Source organism: Alligator sinensis, unplaced genomic scaffold (genome assembly GCF_000455745.1).
Source record: "Alligator sinensis unplaced genomic scaffold, ASM45574v1 scaffold31_1, whole genome shotgun sequence".
Lineage (NCBI taxonomy): Eukaryota > Metazoa > Chordata > Crocodylia > Alligatoridae > Alligator > Alligator sinensis.
The window spans coordinates 2,985,829-3,013,493 of NW_005841884.1; the positions used below are offsets into that span (position 1 = coordinate 2,985,829).

The 27,665-nt window shown below is 45.9% G+C and overlaps 1 protein-coding gene across 1 annotated transcript in view; it reads right to left on the minus strand.

The window, feature by feature from the left end:
• Positions 1-8,633: 8,633 nt before the first annotated feature.
• LMX1A (LIM homeobox transcription factor 1 alpha) overlaps positions 8,634-27,665 on the minus strand; it is a 122,057-nt gene continuing 103,025 nt past the window's right edge. Inside the window, exons 3-7 of the mRNA XM_006017753.1 lie at positions 12,213-12,379; positions 11,339-11,416; positions 10,766-10,835; positions 10,044-10,214; positions 8,634-8,794 (exon numbers count right to left, since the gene is read on the minus strand). Of these exons, the coding sequence (XP_006017815.1) occupies positions 8,634-8,794; positions 10,044-10,214; positions 10,766-10,835; positions 11,339-11,416; positions 12,213-12,379 (647 nt within the window). The remainder of the gene's footprint in view (positions 8,795-10,043; positions 10,215-10,765; positions 10,836-11,338; positions 11,417-12,212; positions 12,380-27,665) is intronic.

Genomic DNA, 27,665 nt, shown 5'->3' on the forward strand with positions numbered 1-27,665 from the left:
GGAGCCATTTTAAGATGGCCTTGCCACTCAGCTACCATTGCTCAGCACAAACATCAAATACAAATAAAATGCCCCAAGTAGATATTGTGCACCTCCTCCATTCCCCAGTTCAGAGAGAACAAAATCAGGAGCTACGGTGGAAGAACGTGAGGTAAGGAGGTATTTGGCAACACTTTCCAGATTAAAAAGTAGTTCTGGGCAGCCAGCTTGAGACCCCATAGAGAGATCTGATTCACAGAGGCAGATGCTTGACACTTTCAGGAATGGGGCGAGGCGGGGGCATCATCAAGCTCTTTTCAGATTACTTAAATTGCATTTTAAAAAAATGCCTGTTAAAATCCTGGATGCAGTTCTGGTGGTAGACATGGACCAGGGTGTTGAGTTTGGAGCCAAACACCTGGTAACCATGTTCTCCAGGCTTGCTGAGTTTTTCCCGAAATATGGAGTCTTTACACTCCAACTGCCTAGGCCAAGAAGATACAAGCTCCCATTGCTTTCCCAGTACTTCTTGCACAGCTGGCAGAGTTCTATCAAATGTGCCCCTTCTGGATTACTGTTTTCCCCATCAGAAACTATATGGGAGCAAGAGCAAGTAACACAAACCCTGCAAAGGAATTATTGAGCTCACACTCTACACCTTGGAGAGCCACAGATGAGGGAAGGGGAGGCAGAGGGGCCTATACAAAAATCCTACCTGAATCTTCTGATCACTCCGAGAGTAAGGTAAGTGTCCCTCCCAGCTGTCAGGGCTTTACCTTTTTTCTGCACAACTTTGCTTTCTTCTGGTTCTTCTAAAATTGACAGCAAGACAGCTCTCCTTTTATAGGGCTTCTGTACCCTGCCCCTGTTTTGGATTTCTTTATGTCTTTGCATCCATATTTGTAAGTCAAAGCAACCCCGATAACCTACAGCCTTTTCAAAGGAGCCTTAATAGAATCTGTCTCCTGTTGAATTTTAATAGGATTTTAGGGCCAGCATTCAGGTGCTTAACCCAATTGATTTCAGTTGACTTCAGATCCTACCCTAAGCCCTTTCTGATGTTCAGCTCCAGTCAATGGAAAGTTTACCTGAATGAGAGTTGCTTCAAAGATTTGGCTTGCAATGTAATAGGTTCTTCTGCCTGTCTTTTACATTGGGAAATCTGAAAGGATTTACTAATTGTTGCTTAAGACTGATTTATTTTATTCTATCCCATTTAAGCAGTCCTATTTGGATAGGTAACCATGATTTCCTCCCTCTACTGATTAATGAACTTCTAAGGACACCTATATACGTGCATTGAGGCTGCTTTGATGCACTGTAATTACAGCACGTTGGAGCAGACTTGGTTAAACAAGTCTGGTGGAGCGTAGTAATTACCATGCTCCAGCAGACTCCAGCATCACGTGTATGAGCATCCCCGCACTGAAAAATGGCTGCAAGGGCATTTTAATTAAAGCTCATTGAATAAGATTTAGTTAAAGTACCCCCCACCACCATTTTTCAGCATGGGGATGCTGATACACGTGATGCTCCAGGTGCTTTAATTAAAGTGGCTCTCATAGCCACTCTAATCAAAGCACCTCCCACCTCCACCTACCAGAGCACATGTATAAATGCCCTAAAATTCTGGAGGTTCTGGCAGATGCCCTGATATTTAGTTGAGTGCACCAACTAGCAGACTCCTTGGACTGTAACACTGGGTTGTTCCTGGAAAACAAAGCTTTCCTGACATTGTGGTGGCAAAGCAGTCTTTCGTACAGTATCTGGGAGGTTCTCCAGATAGGGGGAGAGGAAAAGAGAAAGAGACATTTCAACCTGAACTTCAAAGGTTTCAGATGTGACGGGCTAGCTGGCAGTGACTTAGCCCAGGGGTTTTGAAAGGGCAAAAGATGATTGGAGGACTTGGGATTCCTTTTACTCACCAATCTGGTAATGATTTGGCCCAGGGGTTTTGAAGGGGTAAAAGATGATTGGAGGACTTGGGATTCCCTCTACTCACCAATCAGGCCCCAGAGACTCACCCTCCGTGTCCTCTGATTGGCCCCTTGGGTCACCTGGAGGGGGATAAAAGGGGCAGCATGGCTTACTCAAGAGGAGACCAGTGAGGGACTACAAGGAAGGAGATGCAAAGAGCTGGGCTAGCGGGGTGGGAGCAGTTGCCCCAGAAGAGCCTGAAGGAGTGGGACCTGCAGGCAGTAGTCGGACCCTCAGCAGTGTGGCTTACAGCTAACAGCAGAGGCTCCCTACTGGGCTCCAGGATCCCCTACAAGAGGCTGTGACCAGCAGGAGAGGCTCCCCAGCTCCAGCAAGGATCTGAGCAGGGACCTGAGAGGTTCCCAGCTCAGCTTCCAGCTCCTCCAATCAGAGACCAGGCAGCTTGATGTGAGGCCAGGGCTCCGGGAAGGTCAAGACCCCTAGCAGGTTAAAGCAGTGCCAGCACTGGTGGCTGTGTGGTAGAGTTTCTGCCTACCATGTGGGACATCTGAGCTCAAGTTCTCCAAGCTTGGGGTGAGTGAAGTAACAGGGAGAAATCCTTGTTGCAGTAGAAAGGGATTTTTGTGGTCCCCTCCGGTACCTAGGCCCTATATTCCTTGTCATTTGACATCTTGTATTTTGTGCCTTTTTATATTTCCCCAACCAGTATTGTTTGTTCTGCTGTTTGTGTTATACACTTTGTCTTTTTGTCAACGATTGTAAGTGCCTGACCTCTGTTGAATCCTGCCCCCTTGGGGCATTGTAGTGTCCCCTATACCCCCTGGTTTATGCCTGTTATGTTCCTCATACTGGTCTTTCATTAAAAGGTATATGGTTAAGGCCCATTGGTGGTCTGGCTCTGCTCTATAGGGGGAGGAGAGTCCCTATACCTCCCACAGTGCTTGTGCACCTGCTTTGATTCCTTCAATTGGAGAGGGGGTACCTCTTGGAGTACCGCCCGGGTTACACAAGGATGAGGAGGGTGAAGGTTCAAGTGGGTTCCTGTTGTATCTCTATCAGTTTATCCTTCCCTAATGCTCATCATCACCCTAATGAGACTTGATGTCCCATTTCTGCTTCAGGGTAAAAAGCAAACTCTGTGTGAAGTTCTAGCATAAAATCTGTGAACCACTTTTATTCTTTACAGGTACATGAAATGAATTCCCTGACTGCTTCCCTTTCTCCACTGCTTGACCTGAGGCATGTAGCAAATAAAAGAAAAGGAGCACTGGGGAGACTTTCTGTGACCTTGCTTGTATTAAAACTGCTGTGCTGTGACTGACATTTCTGAAAGAGGCTTGCTGTGATTTGGATCTTATCAGCATATGGTTTGAAACAAGGGTCCTATTACCTGTTGCAAAGAGGTCAGGAGACGTCTGGTGAGTCAGCTCTACATGCAACAGGCAAGAACCAAGGGAAGGGCAAAGCAAGTCAACTCCCTCATTTCATGTGAATTGCTATTCTAGGAGTCACCTTTCCCTTCACACACAAGGATTCCCATTGCTTTCCCTGAGACAGCTCCTAAACCGCAGAGAAGTGGAACCATGACAGAACCTCTTCCTGGTGCATGTCTTGGCCACATTTCATTCTTGAAAGCCCCGCTGAAGCCCCTCCAGCACAATACTCATTGCCTGATCCTGATTTGTGTGGTCTACTGGTCTGCTGTATGTACCTCCCGACAAGATAGCTAATAAAGTTTGAAAAATAGACAGGAAATTATACTGTTTTTGACTCGTGAAGTCCAAACAGATTTATGGGGCATCCTCAGAAAAGCTAAGGACCTGGACATGAAGCATATTTACAGCAGCAAAAACTGCCTTTACACCACCATGCAAAAAGAAACATGTATGTACATTCAATGTATATTCCTACACCAGTGTAACTTATTAGAATCTGCTAGAAAATAAGAGTAGTAACAAGAGCAGTGCAGGTGTTGTATGTCTGCAGCTATCCTGTGGCGATAGCCTGCAAACAGTCTATTATCTTCTCCTGTATTGTAGTGGCAAGGCACTATTATAATGCCTACTGCTGCAGCTTCCCTGGATAACTGGCCAGCTGCCATTTACAGATGTAATTTATACTGGGGTATAAAATCAATGTATATTATATTGATGTTGACATGTCATGTGTCTGGGACCTCAATTGGTTATGAACCCAGTGTATACAAGGCCCTGATAATGCCTTTTCATTTCAATCCCAGCACCAAGCAAGCCCTCATGTACCTTCATTTCAGTCCCTATGAGGTACATGGGCAATATCATGTCTGAGAGAGAATCCAATTGTTAGGGAATTATTGGCCATGTAGCAGAGGTGGGAATGCAGCAATAATGAGCAATTTTTCTTAATGTGGGGACATTATTTGTTGCCACTGTGTGATGCCTCCATCCCCATGGCATCATCAATGTCATCATTCTCATTATAAAAATATTGCATTTGAACCCAAAAGAACCTGATCAGGATGAGGACTGCCCTGCTTTAGGTGCTGCACAAACACAGGTTGAGACAAACCCTTGCATCCATGGCTACTTGGAAACCAAGTTTACTATTGTTAAAAGGTAGTTCAACCCCTGCTTGCTCCAAAAGACAGTTGTTCTCAAACAGGGAGGGTAGTGATTTTCTGTGCTGGATAGGCCTGATGTCATTGTAGCCACCACTCTCCTTCAGGAAAATAGTGAATTGAGCCAAGTGTTGAAATGAATGACTACCCCAGTCACTGCACATCAGTTACTGCACATTTAGGTGGTCAGTAGGATGGTCCTGCAGCATCACAGAGGGTAGACATAGAAAATCCCCATTGATGTAGTTTGCTTTGTCTTCCTTGGTTCCCCCGACCCGGGCAGGGTCATTCCCCTGGGGGTTAATCTCCAGGGTTTGACCTTACCTTTCTGACTATGAAGTGCTATTTAGGGCCTTGTTACACATTAATTTTAGCCAGCTCCTGGAGCTCTTAACCCCTGGATTATCCATACATTGACACCTGAAACTAGTTTCAAGCACATTTTAGGTGGCTTAAAATTCTAACACTCCAAGGCAGGTTTATCTCTTATCTGTGTTATCCACCTCATGTTTCATTAATGTGTAGCCACCTCCCACAGATGACTTGGCCAAGTTACAGTCCTCCAGCATCCCAGGATGCAGTGCCCCCACCATCCTGTTCCATGTGGACAAACTTTCCACCCCCTGAACTCTCCTGCTCAGTTAGTGGTTCTAGCACCAAGCCAACTCCCGCTTCTGCCCCTGGGGGTGGGATCTTCCCACCCCTGGGGGTGCAACCCTGTGCAAACAGCGTGCAAAGCACATGCCAGTTAGCCAGGTCACAGGGTATGGATGGGTTTCAGCAGGGAACAAGGTAGGGGTAGAAGCAGTAGAGAGTGCTGCTTCCCTCCCGGTGGCTGTTCCCCTGTTTAATATACTCCTCAATTACATCCTACTACACCCTGCCTAATTCTCACCCTGGCTCTCTCTCCACTCCCTTGCTGGTATTCACTCCCTTCAGATAACTGCAGAGTAATGGGGATATCCCACACAAACAGACAGCAGCCATTTCGCAGAGATTTTAAAATTTAATCCTGGTATGTCATTTCTGATGGCAGCTTCTACTACATTTTAAAATTCATTCAGCACCCCATTACATTCAGTGTCAGATCCTTACTATGGCGACTAGCCAAAAACAACAGCATCAAAGTTACCTTCATTTGTTTACATTTTGTTTCTTGCATAATTTATGGAAACAGCACAAAATGACACAACACATAAACGATAGTAGGGATGAGGATGTGTCTGCACCAGCCTCAGCTGAGGTCTTGGCTCTCAGGAAGTTCCTGTAGCTTCCCCAAGGATTGAACTGAACATAGAGCTGGAAAGGAGGAGGTCACTTCACTTTCCTATGACCAGTCTTGATTTGTCCAAAAGACCATGGGGACACTGAAATACCATGCTTTCCTGATGCACTTGAGAAGCTGAGAGCAAGGGAACCCATCATTTAAAGGGCAATTTTAACTGTAAAAGTGACAACTGTGATATTTAATGTCTCTCTGGAAGCAGAAGAATAATTCCAACAGACCTACAGTTAAGCCTCTACTTTCAAATAAATGGCTTGACCCAAAGCCTTCTAAAGTCAACAGGAGTCTTTCAATTAGCTTCAGTGGGCTTTGGGTAAGGTCCAGAAGGATGGTTTTAATAAGTGCCAGGCTCACAGACCCTGCTTGGTTTCTGAAAATTCATCTGTTCCTGTCGGGGGTGCCATCATTAATCTAGATTCAGCCATCTGACCATAGCTGATTGGGGCTGGCCAACGGTCAAAGACAGCCCTCTGCAAATATTGAAACAAGGATCTCTGTACATTTTTAAATGGAAGTAGAGAGATGTCAAGAAAAAACTTTCCCATTCACCTTAGCGGATCCTGGATCAAGCCTCCACAGGAAAAAATGGGTCCCCCTGTAGGTCACCACCTCTGTAGATGTCTTTGGGCAAATTGTGGTTGGTGAGGCAGAAGGTAGAACAGATCCCATCTCACTCTTCTACAGCTGCATTGGCTCCTACAATGGACAACTCTTGAGATGGGCAGTGAAGTAGTGGAAAGAACTCATGTCTATGGCAGGGGTGGGAAAAGTCCAGCCCATGGGCTGGATCTGGCTGTCAGTGGACTCCATTTCCCAGCAGTCCCAGCCTGCATGGCTGGGGAAGGTTTCCATGCAAACACCAGCAGCAGTCACACTGTGATAGTGTGGGGCCAGGGTTTCTGTGGAAACTGGCCCCAGCAGTGCTGGCAGGCAGCAGCGGTGCTAGCCTCTTTCTGATTGGGGGGCTGACGGAGGGCTGTGCTATGGGCAAGAGCGGGGTGGGTTCAGCTGCTGCTGCTTGTTTAAGGCAGGCAGCAGTGGCAGCACCACCACTGGGAGGGGTGGCTACAGGGGGCTACAGGGAATTTTGAGGTTGCTGTAGCCCCTCCAAGCCCCCTCCAAGTGCCGCCCCTGCTAGCAAGGCGTGCAGCAGGACACAGAGCTGCTCTGGAGCCCAGCTGGGATCTTGTGACAGTGACAGTGTGGTCCAGAGCTGGGACAGAGCCGCAATCTGAAGCCTGCATACCCCGGGCAGGGGGATGCAGGATGTAGATCATGGCTCTGCCCCAGCTCTGGACCACGCTGTCACCACTGCAAGTTCCCAGCCGGGCTCCAGAGCAGCTCTGTGCCCTGCTGCACACCCTGCCAGTGCTGCTGGAGCTGGTCTCCACAGAAACCCCAACCTCATGCTATCACAGTGCAGCCACGCAGGCAGGGGCTGCTTGGAAATGGAGTCCAGCCGCTGGCTGGATCTGCTGTTTTGCTCATCCCTGCTATATGGCCTGCCATTCATGCCTAGGAGGACTCCCATGAAACATGCCCAGCCCACTTACTCCCATTCAGTTTGTGCTAAAACTTGGAAATGAGGTTACTTAGCTGCCTTGGAGCAGACTGCAAAGTATGTCCATCAGCATGCTTGAGACAGAGAGCCTAGGAGCTCCAAAATGGCTATACTGCCTTACTTAGGGAATTTGGCCTACATAAAGCAAGAGTAAATGAGTGGGACACGCTCTTGGCAATGCTCTCAGAAGTGCTGTAGATACTCACAAGATCAGATACAAGCCTCAATCCTACACACTTCCAGTCAATGGGAGGCTTGCCATTGGCTTCTGTGGGAACAGGATCAGGCCACAATGAGTAAAAATCTCTATTTTTACACTGACACTCTTTGGACTATAACTGCCCCGTCAGAACACCCAAGGGAATTGAAAGCACCAAAAATCTATTGACTCAAATGAATCCATATTCCTTCCCTGCCACTGGGCTGTTGCAAACTAAACATAAAGTTTATAAAAGTAAATTATTTCATCTTATAACTTAAGTGCATCAAGCATTTCCTTAAATATGGTTCACACTGAAAATAAAGTTACTTTTGCTGTACAGTAAATTTTTGATAGAATTAGGAATAAATTTTGTTGATACAATATGGCAGGTGGGCTGTGCAGTATATACTTGTGCACACACACTCACCTCTACACACTCTCATGTGCATGCATGCTCCCATGCACACTCACACACACACATGCACACACACCCCCTACCTCTCAACAGGAGTCTCTCAGTAAGATGGGGAGACATTAGGAGTTTCTAGCTCTCTATATGTGCATGAGAACATCTATATTAAAAGTCCCTGTTGTTAACAATAAATGCTAGAGCTGGTTGTGAAGAAAAATATGGTGAACATGTCTTTGAAAATGTTTCCTATAACTCACCAAAATGTTGTCAGAATTTCACTTTCAAAAATTTGTTGAACTTTTAAAATCTGATTTCTTTTCTTTTTGCTACATTTGGTCAAAAAAAGGAGGGAAGAATTGAGAAGATATTGTAGGAATGGGTTTTTTTCTGCTTCTATTGAAATTTAAAATGTTGTTAAGATTTTGAAGTTTGAAAAAGGTAGACCAGCTGCATTAAACATTTTGAATCTAATACTATGATTCTAATAGAAACCCTAAATTATATGATCCATAACTTATTCAGTCTTTGGAAATACTGAGCTACAAATATTGTTTGACAGCATTCCAGCAAAACAACCTCGTTGCCCATCATACCTCAAGTGAATTTAATCTACAGTGTAATGAGCATGGCAGCTGCCTGCCCAGTGGACACAGACAAAGCTCAAGAAGTAAAATAGGAGTTCTGCATGGAGTACAGATGATCAATAGGGTTTCCCACTCTTGACTGCAGGGGTCCAGCTTCTGATGTTGCTAGGAAACAGTCTCCCAGATTGCTAAGTGAGGTATCGTCGCTATCCAGGTCATGGAAAAGGGGCTCAGCACCTTAAATGGCAATAAAGGAATGATGCAAAAGAGTTATCACCAACATGGGGTCGGGCATTAGAAACATCAGAAACATATTTTGCACTTACACTGTCTACTTTCAGGGTTTTTTACAGACACACTGGCCAGTGCAGGGGGTGTTGTCAAACCACACTGCACCAGCCGGAGCTATAAGAAGCACTATGTGCTTCAAAGAGGTGTTGAACTCTTTCTCCACCCTCTTTCAGGGGAATAAAAGAGATATTTTTGACAAGCCACTGACCAGGGGCCACCGGAGCTGATGGTGGACAGTTAGGCATAGGTCAAGGACCCTCTGCTGCCACTTGGTCAGTCCTCATACTCCCAGATCCTGGTCCTTATCACACTCTTTGAGGTGGCTAAAGTTAGCTCTGCATTACCAGGAGAGGAACCAAGGCCTAGAAAAATAATGTCATTTCCCCAAGGGATGATCTACCATGCAGGTAGAGCTGAGAGACCAGCTAAGGACAGAGACAAGGTTTTCTTTGGCTAGTGAGATGGCTTTATAAACACAAAATAGAGCAGCCCAGTCAGCAAGAGAATGGAACATAATGTCACTGGTCTTCTGAGCCACCCCCCTCTCTCTGGTAGACCCGGGTCCCAGAGAATCACATTGCAATATATACTCAGCTGCAGAAACCACCCATATTGCTTAGCACATAATCCATTGTCCATTTTAGGACTGCCTAAGCCATCTTAGGTTTTATGATATGCTAACCAACACAACGGTGCTCCTTAGTCTTCAAGTCAGAGGGCCAAAAGAATATAAAGTTGCATTGAACTAAATTAAGAAGTAATTTTGAATCAGCTCTCATGCTGGCCTATCTGATCCATGTTCAGCTAGGTGCTTACACTGCTCTGTTGGACAAGAAACTCAATGCATAGGGAAGAGAATCAGTGGCTGCACAGACCTCCAGGAGCAGGAACAGGCCACCAACAAAGGGAACCTTTTGAGCTAAGCAAGAATTACCTCTACCTCAGTTAATGTAAGGATTTGGGCCTTTATGAGCCAGCATTTCTAAAAGGAAGCATAATTTAGGATTCAGCAAATTGAGATGGTATCCAGTACAGGACAGAAATGTCACATGTATGCATATATACACACACACACGATCACATAGTGCTCAGCTAATATAAACTGGTGAATCTCCACTGTGTTCCAGCATCTAGTAGTGGGAATAGACCAGTTCTAGTGCCCAAAGCTCCCCTATGCAAATACCCAGAGTCTTACCATAGGGATGCATGTGATCTCCTGGCATCTGAGGTGGAGTTAGCCCTTGCCTAAAGGGATCCGAGTTGTAGACACTCTGCTCAATACTCAGCATCTGTTGTGGTGGGGGCAAAGTGGTGTATGGGTTCATGATCCCTTCGAGGTTAGCACTCCCACCACTGTTTGTCTGAGCTGGAAGACAACAGAGGACAAGGCTATGTGTGTGTGGCTACAAGACCTCTCACTTCTAACTTACCTGGGTTATTACAAAGGTTTGCATGCCTATCCTCTCCAAATCTCCCCTTCCCAGTGCCTCATATCCTGATGCATGATGTCCAACCCACGCATCAGGAGAAGATTTCCCCCCCAGTTTACAGGGCTAATGAACCTGGAAGCAATATATGGCAGAATCTTTGTGTATGTGTGTGAGCGTGAGGAGGGGAGAGGGGGCAGGCAACTGAGACAAAGACACTGGGAAGGGGTCAAACTCTGGAGTTGAGCTGGGGCTTCTGGTAAACCAGGGTAGGAGATTGCAGCTAAGAGAGTTGGCGGCCTCATGCAGATGGGTTGATGAGAGGGAGACAGGTAGTAGATCTGAGTGCTGTGCAGAATTAGAAGAATTATAGTTGCTGAGTTAAAGTGGTTGGAAGGGAGGCTCCATGCAGTGGCTCTGTGGTCTCTAGTGGGGCAAGTCGGGTCTCTGGTAGCAGACAGGGGGAGTCCAAGGGTGTTTCAGGCAGTACCTGAACTCAACCGCTGTGTGTTTTGTTGATCTTGCTGCTGCTGCTGTTGTCTCCTTGCAAGTTTCTTCATCTGTTCAGGAAGGAAAGGAATGCAGAGGTTTGAAACCAGCTTGGATGCACTGGCCTGTCAGATACAAGGCAATTGGCTGCACCTTTTTCCTGCTGCCCCATAGAAGAGGGACTTTTCCTTCGACCATGAGCCTCTTTACAATGGGGCAACATTGTTCCTTTCCCACTTCATAGGGCGGTGGTGAGGGTAAGTTAGCTAATGTTTGTGAAGGGAAGAACAGGTTCCTAACTAGGACAACCTTACCTATGACTGACATGGTGATTTTCATCTTCAAAAATGCTTTATGCATTTTTGTCCTGCCCAGTACTTGCACTGGGAGCTCTCTGGAGCAGTACAGTGATAATGCAACTCCCAATTGGCACACATACATTCCTAGTGAGATTTTAGGTTTGTAACAGCCCAGAGCACAACTCTGGGGATTCACATTCCTCTGTCTGGAATACTAATGAAAAACCAGGGTCCCTGGGCTCTGGTGCAGCACGTATGTAGTCGCTGTTGCTTACCTTTGCTCTTTGATTCTGGAACCAGACCTGCACGACTCTCACACTCAGCCCAGTCTCTGCTGCCAAAGTTTCTCTGACCTTGGAGAAACAACAAAGTAGATGTTCTCATTCTTCTAAGCAGCTCTATTTATTTTGCTAAGTTTCCTTTTGGAGGTGGCAGTGCTTCCCATATAAAATGCTTTCCTCCTTGCTACCTTCCATTCCCCCAACTGTCCCACAAAAGTTTTCAATGACAGAACCTTATAACCTGACATCTAATACCTAAACTAAGCCCTTCAACTGCAACACCAGTTCTCTGTTTCCAGGGTGCCAAAAAGAAAAGGATCCAGCCCCTGCTTTCTGCAACTTTTCCCCATAGAAACATAGTAGACACAGGACAGACTCCCTTGAGCTCAGTCTAAACCCCAGGCAGCTTCCCTCAGCCAAGGGTCTAAATGATTTATTGGTAAAAATCAAGGTAGCTCCAACAACTTCAGTGGAACCATGTTTATTCACATCAGCTCAGGATCAAAGAAAACTAACCATACAATATTATGACAATATCCATTTGCAATTTGATTATGCAAATCTCATGGCTGTGTGCAAAAATAGGCATGGGTATGTATGGCTGCAACCCGTCTTGATCAGCTCTGACATATTTGAAATCTGCACATACCCAATTATGGTAGCTGCTTTTTAGAACTGGGTTCCCTGTGTGCATACGACTATGCAGGCACATGCTACACACGCACACCACCGACACGAAAGAGCCACAGCAGGCCAGGTCCTCAGCTGATGTCAATCAGCACAGTTCCAGCATCTTCAACGATTTACATTTGCTGGAGAATCTGGCCCAACTTCTACAATATGCTGAGCAGTGGTTTTTTCACAGCACCTTTCTACATGGCTTGGAGGAAACCTCAAATGATGCTTTGAATGCCCTCCGCTGCTGCGTTGTCAAGATGGTCCTGGGTCTCTTGGGCCTCTTGTGATCTTTACTGTCCTCTCCTTTCCCAGGGGTTTGTCCCATTTTGCATAAGCTGTCTTCATCATCACTTTTACCTGTAATAATGAAGCAGGTGCATCAAGATGGTGGACAGAGCATTTCATCTTTCTGCACTGTGTGTTTTGGCTTAGTTAGACTGTATAATTCCTCTTGTTAGGGAATACACCTTAGGCCTCAGACATGTAGGGTTCAATTTTCTGCAGTGTTTGAATGACTTAGGACATTGGTGACCAACTTGCAACATGTGCAGCACAAGTGACACAGGCAGCCTTTGCATATGACAAGTGGCAGACTGAGGAGGGGGTAAGCAGCCCAATGGCAGATAGGGCAGAGAGCAGAAAGAAGAGCAGCAGATCAGGCAGGGAACACAGAGCTGACAGTAAAAAGCAGAGCAGTAGATTAGGCAGGGGAAGGGGATTGGAGTAGGACTCAGGGAGGGTGCATTGTTTAATTTGTGGCATGCCTGCCAAAAAGGTTGGCTCATAGATGTAGAGGTCAAATCCTATTAACTTTCAGGCCCTGGCTTTAGGCCAGTGGGATTTTGGCTTGTAAGAACATGTCTACACTGCATTGGACAATGCTATAGAATGCCCCAGGGGAAACACACCCTGCCCATTCACTCCTGTTCCATGTATGTGGCATGATTTAAAAAAAATGCTTTGTAGCCTATACATCATAAATACTGCAGAGCCTCGGAGCAGTCCTGGGTGTGCCTTGGACACAGCTGAAAAAACAGCTAAGTTATATTTATTTTGGCCTGGTGGGTATCTGGATTGGAAGCAGACAGTAGCAGGGTCTATCCTGTTCATCCTTATTCTGTTCAGCGTGCCACAGGCCTAAGTCAGAGGTCAGCAACCTATGGCTTATAGGCCAGATCCAGCCCACAAAGTGATTGGCTCCAGCCCTTTGTGGTATGGGGGACCGGCAGCATGAAATGCAGTCTGGTTTGTCCCCTTCTCTGCCCTGCATTGTGCCACTGATCTGTTCTTCTCCTCTCACCTTTCCCTTGCAACAGCCCTCCCTGCTGCTCTTTTTCCTCTGTAGCAGGTGCTGTTTACCATCCCTGCCAAATTTGACCCTCCACTACCCCTCCCCCCCGCCACCAAGGATGGGAATCAGTGGCCTATAGTGGAGGTGGCAGTGTGTAGCAGAGGTGGCAGCAGGTGGGTTAGACTCTCTAAAAGGTTGCCAACCCCTGCCAGTTTTCTCACACCAACCTGCTAGTTCTATCCTATAGTATTATCATCTATAGTATTACCATTATAAGTCAGACCAGGAAGTTTACATTTGTGCAAAAAGAGGTTTCATGCTTGACTGATCAGAAGACACTAGGGCTTATTTTCTAATGTACCCCAAACCAAAGCAGCTCTCAATGTGTATTTCTGCAGCTTACAAAATGGGACATAGATTTTTTTATCAGGAAGGCAACCAGGCCAAAACATTTGCCTTAGAAGTTTAACACCAAAATAAATGCTAGGGAACTTTTCTCCTGAGACTCAAAACCACTGTAGCAGAAGGATTTTAAAGCAAGAGAAGGAGGGGAGAGTCAGTCTTTAGGCTACAGGTGCTGACACCAACATATAAGGTCTTGATGTTCTTCATCATGTAACCTAACCTGTCAATGTGAAAGTGATGTGAAAGGAAGAACACTGGTTATTTGCTGACAGCACTGCCTGTAGAACCAGAGGCAATAGAAGCATACATTTATTTTCTGAAAAAATAAAGAAAGCCCTGACATAGCCCACCCCCTCCAACCAAATTCCAAATTCAGGAGATTCAGTAAAAGCATGTATTTATGTCATGCAACGTTTAAACTTGTTTCATAGGTGATAAAGGTTGGTGAGATTTTGAGGTTGCTTTTCTTTTTTTTTCTCTTTTTGCTCAATCTGTGCTGTTAATTTATGATGCAAGCTCTCAAAGATGAAGGATATATGCTGCGGAGCCAGACACCTGTGGATCCTGGCTCCACACATCAGTGTCAGAGCTAGCAAAAGCAGCAACAGTTTATAAACACATTTCGAGGCAAGCTGAACTTTCATTAAGGGGAAGTAAGCAAAGCCTGGAGCCATGCAGGGGAAAAGCATCTCTGTGGGGCTCTAAGATTTTTAACTGCTATTTTTTCATTTCAAAGTTTAAATCTGAACATTTAAAATTTAACAGCTTTTAACTTAAAAATATATTGCCTACTTAATAGTTGGCTTCTTTTTTCCTCCAACAGCAGATCAAGGGCTAGACTGTCTAAAGGAACAGGCAGAGAGGGTAGAACTTTTGGCCATATGCAGTACAAGGAATCTAACTTCGCCTGATGATTCCACCTATTTTCAGCAGGCTGAACAGCCCTATAACTATACAATAGGGGCATAGGATTTCCTGTATTAGATTAGACCACTAGTCTGTCTAACATGGAATCCCCAACTGCTAGTCTGGAAAAAGGGTTTCATGAATGCACATATACATTTGGCAAAATCCACCCCACAGACAAGCCCTCAGTCACCTCACAATGATTTTAGGGGGTAAAGAGCACTCAATGTCATGGAGACTGCTTATTACCTTGCAGAATCAGGCCCTAAAGTCCTCTTATGACTCTTATTTCTTTTAGAGCAGTGACTAGAATCCCTGAGTGAAGATCACACCCTCAAAATGCTGGATGGAGTATTACACTTAGTGAGAGACAATCCCTGCCCTGAAGAATTTTTTGTCTAAGTAGATAGGATGGAAAAATAGAGGGAGGGGAAACTGAGGCACAGAGATGGGGCATGACTTGCCGGAGATCACACAGCAGGCCAGTGGCATGACCTGGAACAGAATCCCAGTTTCCCCGAGTCCCAGGAGAATGGCTAACGTCACCTGGATTCCAGAATAAATACACACCGCTGTACTAGCAGATTTAAGAGAGCAGCAAGTTTGCAGAGGCTGAAGCAAGAACTTAGGACCATAGGATCAGGAAGTACTCCTGAGGGGCTGAGCCAGAGGCTGTTGGATGTAGGGGGGAGAAGAGGATTTTAAATGCTTTTAAAAATCACCCAACAATATGAAAACCTTTCAAGCCATTCTTGTTCCAGCATGGAAGTCATATTGCTTTAAAAAAAGAAAAATACAACCTATGACCTGGGGGATTTTTTAAAACCATAAATCAGGGGCTTTTTAAAGTCTTTCCCCTCCCCCCTGACCTTTCTTATCATTTCCTGTGACAAAAAATACTAAGCCTTTCTTTCACCTTTTCATTTTTCTCTCCCTCAGTTATTAGGCCAAGCAGCTTTAATTTATTCACCCTTCAGTGTCTCTCCACAATCGCTCTCTGTAATTTATACCCCACACCGCTTTGCGTTCCTTAAGCCTGCAAGGCATTTTGGGATACAGTTTGTATGAAAGACGCTACACAAAAGAAAGCTTTATTGCATTCCATAATTAAGGGACTTTATTTATGTCTTAAATACTGTATTGATAAGCTCGTTTATTAAGCCTCAATCAGCAGCTGACTAGGAAGGGATGAAAGCACTTGTGAAATGAGTATTTTACTGCAAAGGAACTCCCCTCTCCTGAGCTGTAAATCAATCATAACCTTTTTCACAAAGCTCTTCCAGGATCCATTTGGGAAGTGTTTACAGTAATTACACCAATAATGAAGCTAAACTGCTTGTTTTAACAACATGATGCAGATGTCAATAGCATGGCCAGGCTTGGAATAGGCATCATTTTAGAAATTAGCAGAATGGAAGGAACCAGAGCCAGTTTTAGAGCGTGTCTACCCTGCCTCTTTGGTGTACATGGGAGTAGCACCAAGAAGCACAGCCCATCTTCTCCCTCTCCGAAATAATGACAGCATGTTGTGTAGCCAGCACTGGATGTGTGCCAGGAAGCATGGCTGAGCCTGACAATGGTGCTGGGTATGTGCCAAAGGCAACTCCACTGCACTTTTCCAGCATTTGGCAAGCAGGCACAATAGGGTAGCATGTGCCTTTCACTGGGGCTCCCAGGCTTGCCGCAGTGGCTACATGGATGATCTCCCAGGGTCTGTGCACCCATGTGTGTTGTGAAGGATGGGAATGAAATGAGTTGGAGGGAGGGCCCTGGTGGAAGTGATGTGAAATGATAGTGATTCTGTGTTAGTGCAATGCAAACTAAAATCAGCTCTGGGAGACTTCAGCACTGAATTAGGAGAGGTGGATGTGACCAAGGAAATTTCCCTTAAGTTCCCATTCCTGTAGGAATGTACCTTTTAAGGGCTGTAACTTAAAGCAAGCTATTGTCTGCTAGATCTCCAGCCCATTTCTGCTGGAAAAAATCTGTGGGTTTATACTGGGCTGTGAAATAGGATAGGATACACTAAAAGGCCTTGCCTTGCAGGCAAATATGTTTTTTCATAAGTGCAGTAGCATGTCAAACTGTCATATTACTAGGGCAGCTGAGATAACCAGGAAAAGAAAGTTCACAGAGACTAGTCATCTGTCCAAGTGAAATGTTATGGAAGCTAATCAGAACTTGAATCAAAGGTGCCACGAATGAGCACAAACAAATTCATAATTACTCTGTTGCATTAGAAAAATGTAAGTTCAGCATCAGCCAGAACAAGGATGTCCCTAAGGTAACGTTAGCTAAGGGATGAAGTATGGGCCTATGGTTAGCATCCTACCTGCATCACAGGAGATTTGGCTGAAGTTCCTTCTTTGCCATAGACTCTACGCAAGAGACTCTATGCAAATGGGGATAATTCATGTATCCCAACATTATTTTGTTGACCTTTTTTTTTTTTTTTGGTTGTGAGCTCTCAGGGTGAAGGACTGCCTTTCACTATGTATTTGAATAGGACCTACCACAGACATACTCTTATCTCAGTTGGGACCAGTAGCTATTTCTGTAATAAATCAGTTTACTTGGTGAGGTCCTCTTCTCCTGACATCTGCAGTAGCCCCTGGAGAACAAGAATGGATCCTGGCAAACTCAGCTGAGAAGAGCTCCTGATTACCTGACAAAATGCTGCTGAGTATTAGCCTTAAAGCACATCTCATGCTGAGGTTGGGGCCTCTCTTGCCATATAAATGGCAATCATAATTAAAACGTCATTAGAGAACATCATGAAATTATAGATTTTAAGGTCAGAAGGGACCACTGTGGTCAGCTGGTCTGACCTCCTGTATAACACAGGCCAGAGGACTCCCCTGAATTAATTCCTGCTTCAAGTCCAATTACTGTGGTGGAACTACAGCATGCTTTTAAAAATTGTCTAGTCATAATTTTAAAATTTCCCAGTGTTGGAGAATCTAGCACAACTCTGGGCACACTGTTCCAGTGGTTAATCCTCCTCTCTCTCAAAAATGTGCACCTTATTTTGAATCTGAATGCATCTAGGTATTGTTTCTATCCACTGGATTTTGTATTACATTTGCCTGCTAGGTTGAAGAGCCCTTTATTAGCAGATTTCTGTTTTCTCTGTAGATACATCTACCAGACTGTGATCAAATCTCCCTTTACTTTCTCTTAGGCAAGCTAAATAGTATGAAACCCTTGAGTCACTCACTGTAAGGCATGCCTTCTAATCCTTTAATCAGACTTCTCTGCACCTTCTCCATTTTATTAGAGAAACATAGATACCAGAGGCAGATGGGACCTAAAAACGTCACCTAGTCTAGCCTCCTGCCTCAAGAGGCTATTACTAAACCTTTTCTGACATTTAATAACCTTCTTGAACTTGTGCACCATAAGTGGACTCGGTGTTTTGGAAGTGGCTGCACCAATGCCAGATACCAAATGCTTACTCATAACCGATATACCATAGATCACAATACCGAAGAAGTCAGGAGCAGCATGATGCTGCTAGCAGGATCATGCTGCCAGCATATGACCAATGTTTTTATTACCAGTGCCTTAGTGTCTGGAGGCTGCAGTCTAGGATTGGGGCCTCACCATGCTAGTTACTCAACACCAAAATATTAATTAGATGGCACCCGCCCCCAGAGATCTTGCAATTCAAGTATAAGACAGCAGGAACATGACAGACAGATGTGGGAGCACAAGGTAATGTTGATATGATTTTGGTTTTGGACAAAGTACACATTTACAACTGTATAACTTGCATTGTTTTTCTACACTGATATAAAACTTCACCCAGTTCTGGAGTGGATAGATAAGCAGCTATCCTGCGCCAGCTTGACACCAAAGGTGCTCTTTCAGTGACTTGCCACGTGGTGGCAGGGAAAAATTTGCCTTAAGCTATCTGGGGATAATACTGGACAAATGATGGTATAGATCTGTGGTTTTCAACCAGTGATCCATGGACCTGTGGGGATTTACAGACTATGTCTAAGGGGTCCACAAAAGATGACTATGATCAATCAAAAGTATACAAATACCCACACTTACCATTCAAAGGGATCTGCACCTCCATTAAAAAAATTTTAGATTAAAAAATTTGAAAACCACTGGTATTATAGACCCATGTCATTTAGGCCTTGTTAGCAGTTTTTCCTAGTTTGGTGGCAAAACTTTGCATTTGTATCCAAAGTTCCTAGGTAGTGGCAGAACCATCCTTTTCCCTGGCAGAGTTAAACTAACTCCGTTGAGGATAGCAAGGCTTCGGCTGCCATCTAGTAGATAGTCTAAGGCAGGTGTAGACATTCCCATGAGTTCTGGTGGCTGCCATGCCATGGTCCCTTCAGCAGCAGGTTTCTAACTAAGGTGCACTTTTTGCTCCAGCAACACAGCTGATGCGGTGGAGCCCTGTGGAGCTGCCAGAAGCCAGCTTGACAGTGGTGGCTACTGTCTGCTGCCAATATTTCTGGCTTCAGAATGAGGTGACTGTAGGCAAAGTCTTACACAGCTAGAATGTTATCCTGGATTCTTTCAGAGGTAATTCTATTTCAGACAGGGCAAAATTACATCAATGTAGGGGGGCTTACCACGTCTGTCTGCTCCTTTTTTCATGACAGTAAGAAAACCCAATTATATTGGTGTAAGTGGGTCATCTGCCCCAGCCCTATTATTAACATGATAGTACACCAGCTGCCAAACAGTTGTGCTTCCCTCATTCCACTTGCTCATGGCATGTGCTGCCATTTTGCATTCTTCCAGCCCTGCTCTCCCTGAACACATGCGCCTGGTTAGCTAGTAGCACCTGGTGTGGCAAGCTGCTGAAATGGAACAACCTTGATTAGAAGCACACAGCTGCTTCCCTTTCCCACCCTGCAGGAAGCTTGGGTTCAGGGGGGCAGGTTGGTTGCTCTAATCCCCATCAGTCTTTAGCTGCTGCTGTAGGGCTTTCTCTCCTTCAGTATGAAAAAAAACAAACCTGCTTTATTTGACAGATATTTGTGGGGGGGAGAGACTTGCTGAGTTTTGGATCAGATGTAAAACTGCAGGCCTAGCCATTTTGTATATGCCTAAAGCCCTGCTCACTCCCAGGGCCTGGCTAAAATCCAGTGTGGATAAGTGCATTCTGCTTTTTGTAATTCCCTCCCTGTGGTTTCAACTGCTTAGTGTCCTACACCACTGGCCAGTAATGCTGTGCACTATTAGCCACCTTTGAGGGGAACTCCACATCACGAATGACTGCATTCCAGCAAATAGATGAGATGAAGTGGGTAGACAGAGCTGTATTCCACTATGGTCCTGGACAGATGAACACATACTCGAATGTAAATGTAAATTACACCTGTTTAGTTACACCCGAGTAGGTGTTCATCTATCCAGGCCCATGTATGTAAACTGCATACCCAGTATGTAAATTACACCAGTTTACATACTGATACTAGGATCAGGAATAAAAGAGATGTAACTATCCGCAGCTATTTGCAGACAGTAGATGGCTCTTGCTGCGTTTCACCACTGATCAGCAAGGGAGCAGGTAATAATAACCTATTTGCCTTTAGCAAACCTCTGCTCTGGGAAGAAAGTGGACAAATGAAACCTAAACCAGTGTAATTTACTCTCATGAGATTTTATCCCTTATTCTTTCATCCATCAGATTATGTGAAATTATCTCAGTTTAGGGGTGTGTGGCATCTGCCTATTTTTTGAACAAGTGCAATACTGATGACCTCAGTGTAAATGTTCCATCTGTTCCATCCACTGATGAGTTATCCCAGCTTCTCTTGGATCTGCACTTCCCCCAAAGCTAAACAGGTTCAAGCCTGTCTCTAGTTGGAGCTTGTTAAAGTTCGCTTATTGGTATGCAGAATTTATCAATAATTCTGTAGAGTTTAGATAAGAAGTCTTGGTCAGGCTTGGTCAGCCCCAGAGCTGAGCTTGGAAACTTCAGTGTATTGTTTGAGATTGACTGAGGAACTCAAGGGTCTTTCTGGCCCAACCCTTGTCCCCCATGTTGTGGGCAATCCAACCTGTTGTTTTTATTGTACGTCACTACAGCAGGAACAGCTCTGAAACTTACTTCCCTCTCCCAGCAAAGCAAGGGTGAGCATATGCAAGCATTACGGTTGGTTGTACTTTATTAAAATGCCTGCTGGTATTTTTCTGTTACCCCCAGGCTGGCATCTGGCTAGTCTTTATAACCCAACTGTTCCAAAAGGCAGCTGGACTTCTGGAGATAGAAGAACGCCTTCAGTACCTGAAGGGTACAGCTCTGTGGAAGGCAGTGGAGACTCCACAGCTTTTGAGGCTTCTAAACAAAGTGACACAGAGAAAGCAAACGGAGAACTGAGCTCTACGAACAAAAACATGGCATTGAGCCCTTCCAAACCCACCCCCAATACCAAACACCTGCTCCAAAAATCCCTCTAAGTGGCAAAAAGAGTTGAGTTGGATTTGGCGTGGTATTACTTTTAATTAACTCTGCCTTTAAAGCCTTCCACGAACGAGGTAGGAATTAATTAATCTCTAAGACTCCCCCTGACGTCACATGGGAAAGAGCTGGGGGCGATTTTTATTGTCTGCCGTGACCTCTGGGTGACCCTCCGGCTCAATGGGGAAGGGAGGCGGGGGGCAGGGAGTCCAGGGCTACTCGATTTCGTGGGCTGAGATGAAGAAATTCTTTGGTTGGAAGGAATTAGGGAGAGGAGAAATGTTAGTACACTTTTAATTGGAAACCGGGGTCCTCTTACAGAGGGGCTTGTTTACTTAGGCCTGGCTGTTGGAACTCAGGGGAGGCTGTAATTGAAGTGAGGGCTTTGGAGATTATAGACAACATATGGCTCCCACTGCCTTGCTTTTTTATCTGCATTTTCTCATAAAATGGCCTTTGCTTTGCATCCCTCCTCCCACCCTCTTCCATTTCTGGTGGTCCCTTCAAAAAGCATGCCACAAGCTGGACATAGAGTTTAATTCTGTAGCTTCTTCCATTACGGGGAAGATGGTTGGGCAGGTGCTCGGGAATTGCTCCGCAGACCTGAGCTCCACCTGAGGTCATCATAGTGGTCAGTAAATGCAAGCGTAGGTGAATGAGAAGAATTAAAAACCATGGTTTAGCAGTGGAGCTGTAACATGCTTTTTAGTTTTTCTTGTTCATCTATGCCTGTGTTTATTTGTGGAGTAATAAACACGCTTCTGCCGTCTTCAGTCTCTTTCACTAACTGATCTGTGGGACCCTCTAACTCCCATCCTCTGTAGCCTTTCAAGTGACAGGGCATCTCCAAATTACAGCTTCTATCACTGCAGTTATTGTGGAGTTCACTTTTTAATGGTGGAAAAGTCAGCTATGGGGCATGGTCCAAGGCAATTACCTGCTTTAAGGCTGACATTGCCCAGGATGAGTTTAAGAGAAAGAAGAAAAAGAAGACACTCTGTATCCCATGCCAAGATCAGGGCCTTCGAAGCCTGGTAACACTTATTGTGAGATGCCAAGACCCTTTGTAGTGGGACTGTGGTATTCAAAACCCAGTGACACAGGGGCTGGGTCATTTGCTGTGTGGTGTCAAAGGGTTTATGGCATTCAAAACCTTGGGAACGGAAAAAAACAAGTGGTTTGTCCAAAGCATATTCAGGGCATAGATTCTGATTTCAAGCCTGTTCTGGTGTGCAGAGGTGCTGAGCACTGTTGCCCTGACTAGGTTTTTTGACTGCTTAGCACCTCTGGAAGCCAGGCCAGGCATGATGAGAGCCTGAAATCAGATCGTGAATGTTACACTCTTTTCAAAGCCACAGGATGATTGTAACAGAGGATAGAGGATGCCTGACTGGAAAACGAGACTGCTTCGTATGGGCACGGGCAAGAGTACTGGGAACGTGGACTAGTCTCTTTTCCATAAGGCATAGCATTGCTCTGCTTGCTTATACCCCTGTTCTGCTTTGGACAGCACAGCTCTTCCTTCTTCCCACAAAGCACAGAAGTGGCCCACTGGTTCACACAGTTGCTTGCCTGGTGAGTGCGCACCCCTCCCTCTCCAGAAGATGGCAGCATTTTGCCTGTTTACATTTCCCTCCATCTGGTGATGGTGCACCTAACCCCATGATATCATGAATCAATGTCACCAAGACATAGCAGCCACCAAAATGTGTGAGATGCCCCTACTGCCCTAACACAACAGATAAGGGAAGCAAAGGTTGATGAGCAGCATGGGCCAAGAAGCAATAAGCTTCATAAAAGCTTACATTACAAGCTTCAATAAGCTTACATTACAAGCTTCATAAAAGTAGCTTCATAATTATGGTGCATTAAGTTTAATATCTATAATAACAGGTACTAACTTAATGTGCTATAATCAGCGCTACGGTGCATTAGCACAGATGAACGCTTTTTTGTGATGTTAATGAGCATTAGACTAAGTCTACTGCACATTAGCATGGTTTTGCCAGCTGCACTAATGCACAGTAGAATTAGTCTAATGTGCATTAAATGTCTCATGTATGTATGCCCTGGGATCACCACCAGGGATAGGGACAGACATTACACATAAACCGGTTTAAGAGACCAGAAATTGATTTAAACCTGTAACAAAACAGATGTTCAGTGCACATAAACCAGTTTGAAAATGGCTGAAACCAGTTTGAGATAAACCTGGTTGAATGTAGGATCCAACTTAACTGATTTGGGTCAAACGGTTTATGCAATGTCTGTCCCAGACCCCTTGCTGGTTTAAATTAAATCAGACTCCTGCAGCATCCCAGCATGCTCTCTGGGCTGGGCAGGGCTCTTTGCTCCACAACAGAGCTGGCCCTTCCCCTCTGCTACCTGGCTGCAGCTCCAGCAGCGACTGCAGACATGCGCCTGGCTTCTGTGCCCCCCTCCCATCCTCACTCTCTGCTAAGCAGGCATTCCCCCGTCCCTTGCAGACACCTCTCAGCATTAGCTAGCAGACCACATGCTGGCTACCTCCAAGCTGTGGCATATAGGACAAAGGCAGAATCAACAGGTAGCTGGTAATGCCCCCTCTGTTTTTTTCTTAATGGATTGATAAACACTGAGTATGGGGTGATAAACATTTCCTGCTGGGCTGCTCAGGAGGAGGGAACCCTCCCTAATCACAGCATCCTGCCCCGGTCTGGCCACACCCCCCTCAGCTCAGTACTGTAGAAGGGAAGGGAGGGCTGCTCGAGTGTCCCCCTGGCTTCTAACCTGAGCCACTGCAGGCATGTGCCTGCATTTCTGGAATGAAAAGGGAATGTCTATCCACCTCCAAATAGGTTCAAGCGTGGCAGGTTAGACTAACCTACAAAGATTGAATCAATTCAGGCTTTTTGAATGTCTGCCTCTAGCCTAAATATCTAGAGTTTGGATGTGGTTTGGCAATGGGTCCAAAAGTTTGGATCCTCTTCTGAGATTCATTCAGCCTCCAGCTCTTCTAGGTCTTGGCTGGACAGTTCACAGGAACAGACTTGTTTTTCCCTGAGATTATTTCTACTTTGAGGTTGTGGTTGGGCTAGAAATATTGTAAAAAAAAATGAGGTTGAAGAAAGTTGTGAATTCTTGGGAGAAGAGTTATCCAAACTTTTTCAACCCCCCAGATGAGGATCAGGGAATTGGATTTGATTCACTTTTTTAGTTATGGTTCCCATTAGATTTTATTCCATCTGGTGAGTTTACAGTGCATCAGCTACTCCAGCAGTGGCCAGCTTTTTCTGGCAGGGGTGCCACAAGATAAGCCTTGCCCCTTCCCCAAGGGCCACTCTGATCCCCACTCCTCAGAGGCAAACCTAACAGAGTTTGTGTCCTGGGGCACTGGAATGGAGGCATCTGGACAATGAGAATTTGGGCAGGATGCTGCTGTGAGAAGAGCTGTCACTGCCAAGAGCCAGATTAACCCTTTCTCAACCTGCAATTACTGCAGTATTATATGGCAAACAAGAATCCAAAGCCCTGCATTTGGCAGCTGCAGGGCCAGGGAAGGTTTAAGTTAGTTCTTGGCAGTGACACCTGACATCTTCTCTCACAGCAGCATCCTGCCCCTGCTCCCCTCCATGTGGCTGGAAGTTCATGTCCCCCATCCTCCCTTCTAGTGCCTCCCTTTACTGAGTGCCTCGGACTCATGTGCCACACATAGCAGTTCCCTGTGCCACTTATGTGCAGTTTGGCCACTCCTGAGCTACTCCATGGTAAATGCTCATGAGTATGCGCTTACCCTGCAATAAATGCAAGGCAGCTCACTGGTGTCTGAAACTAAGGTAGATTGCCTTGTATTAACCACAAGATTACAGTGTGCACTTGGGCAGTTAATATGGTGCAGGTGATGGACTCTAAGTTCACACCCTAGTTTACCACCTGGTAATGGGTGACAGAAGCTTAAAGATCCATGTGGCCTACCAGCCTGGTTAAGCCATGACAGTGTCTGTAGCCAGGGGCACACCAGGGTATGGTGTTTCTAGCACTGCATTCAGTCTGAATGACCAGGTACCCACACAGTGGTGGGTTGACTGGGCACAGCCTTTGGCACAAGCAAGAAGCAGGGCCCAAATGAATACCTCTGGGGCTACAGAAAGATTCCTTTACTGCTCTACAACCATGTCCTTTTTTGTGCTTATCCCCTAACTTCAGGGGTGTTCAACTTTTAAGCCCCCAAGGACCACATGAGCAGAAGCCATATGCCTCACAGATGGCACCAAGCGAGCCACAGGCCATGAGGCTGGTCGCTGAATGGATGCTCCCATCCTGATGCTCCACACAGGCACCCCCTCCATCACTGTACCTAGCGCCCCTCCACTGCTGCACTGCACACTCCCCTCCACCACCCAACTTCATCCCCTCCCTGAGCACAGACTCTCCTCCAGCCTGGGGCAAGGGCAGGAAGCAGAAGCCAGAGGAGAGCGGGGGAGCCCACAGGCTCCTGCAACTGTTACAGCCAGAGCAATGGGAGAAGTCCAGTGGCTGCAATTGAACCCCTCACAGTCCACCAGTTGCACAGTCCTGCCCTAACTTATTCTTTGGATACACCCTAATTGCTGCACCAGTAACTTGCCTACCACCCATGTTGCAGCTGGATCAATGGCATGCCCATTCCCCCATAAAGCAGCATATTAGAGAAGTGACATTTCACTTTCCTAGCAGACGGCAGTGTCTTCATTGACACTGTGATGATGATCTAGAGGCTGCTGCTGAAAAATAAGCCCCACCCACCCTGCTCTGAGCACTTCACCCAGAAATAAGGTGCTCTTGAGATTTTGTGAAACAGAGGGACTTGAGACCAGCAACATGGGAAGAACAGGGAGGGGCCCCCTTGGGGCATCCTTACCACCTCAGCTGTAGGTTTGGAGAAGATGGGTGGGGCTTATTTTTCAGTAGCTCCCAAAAAGATCTGAACAGACCCAGTGCAGACATATCTTTAAGGTTTTGGGAGGGAGTGTGACCTAATGAAAAGAGCACTAGAGCAGGACACAAGGGACCTATGTTCAATTCCTAGCTCTGCCTGCTGGGTGATCTTGGCTAAGTCTCCCACTCCTGGTTCAGCTTCCCTATGTGTAAGACTGGGATAATGATACCGTGCTCTTTGTAAAAGACATCTCTGGCAGCAAAACTCTTAAAGGGCATCCTCTTTAATATACCACACAGAGCATTTACAGGGCAACTGCCTTTGTGCAGTTAGCAAATTATCATATGACAACATTTTTCAATGGAAGCAAAGACTATTTTGGAAAATGATATGCAACAGCATGACACAGGCGAAAGGCATGTGTCCATCCAGCCCTGCTAGGAGACAAGGTCTTTGGGGACATCGTTAACACCAATATTTCTGCTAACAGTTCATTTTCTTTTTCTAACCATTACTGCTGGAATGTTCTTACTTGTTTTTTCTCTCCAGGAAATGTTAAGTATTCATTTATTTATGTTTAAAGTAATGAAGAATGATATCTATCCAAGGGTCTGGGCACTCTAACATCTAATTACTAACACAGTACTATCGCCGCAGCACTAAAGCCAGCATTGGAACAGGAATGCAGCTAGCCATGTGCAGAGAAAGTCCTTTCCATCCTTGCCTTGTTCTAGAACAGCCTTTCCCATCCCTTCCCTGCACTCCATCAGTCCTGTCCAATATCCCTATGCAACAGGTGGCTTCTGCAGAGTGTCTGGAAGATTGCTACATTTGGGCTAGTTCAGTCCAAGTTTCAGATTCCAGAGCAGGCTTTGAATTTGCTACATTGATAAATCCCAGGCATGAGATTCAGGAGACCTGACTGCCCCTGGGTCACTCAATGGACTTGAAGAAACTTCCACTCATTTCTGTGCTCAGTTCCACCCCTTTATTCCCCCAAACATGTTGATAACCAGGGCTGTGCAAAGCTTTGGATCCTGATTCGATTTGAAGGAGATTCAGCCCAATTTGGCGGCCAAATCTTTGAATATGAATCGAATCAGGCGACCAGTTAAAAGGTCCGAATTGATTTGAAACTCTCCAAATTGATTCGGAAAAGATTTGGAGAGCTTTGGCAATTTGGGTAGTCCTTGCCGGCTGCAGCAGGGAGCTGGACGTGAACTCCATGCTGGTACGTAGGGGACAGGGAAGGGGGAGCTGGAGGAGGGGGGAGGGGACTATGGGGGGACCCTTGCCAGGCCCCATCTCTTGGCTGCTCCCTCAGCCCCCCTGAGTGCCCCTCAACCCCTGTCCGCTCCCCCAACCCCACCATGGCTGTCCCTGTGTGCCCCAGTTTCTGGCTCTTTAAAAAAAAATCCCCCACTCACTGGGTGCTGCCAGGTGAGGAGGTGATCCCCGCTGCTCCCCACTGCCCCATGGGGGGCTCTGCCACAAACCCCCTGACACCCACCTACTCCCTCAGCCTCCCCCATGGCTGCCTCATCTGCCCCAGCACCCAGCCCTTTAAAACAAGAAACCCCCAAAACCCCGTTCTCACCGGCTGCTGCAGTGGCCTCGGGGCTTATGGGGGCTCATAACAGAGCCCCCCACACAGCACGGGGCAGTGGGGGGCAGTGGGGATTCCCCCCGCCTGGCAGGACCCAGTGAGACC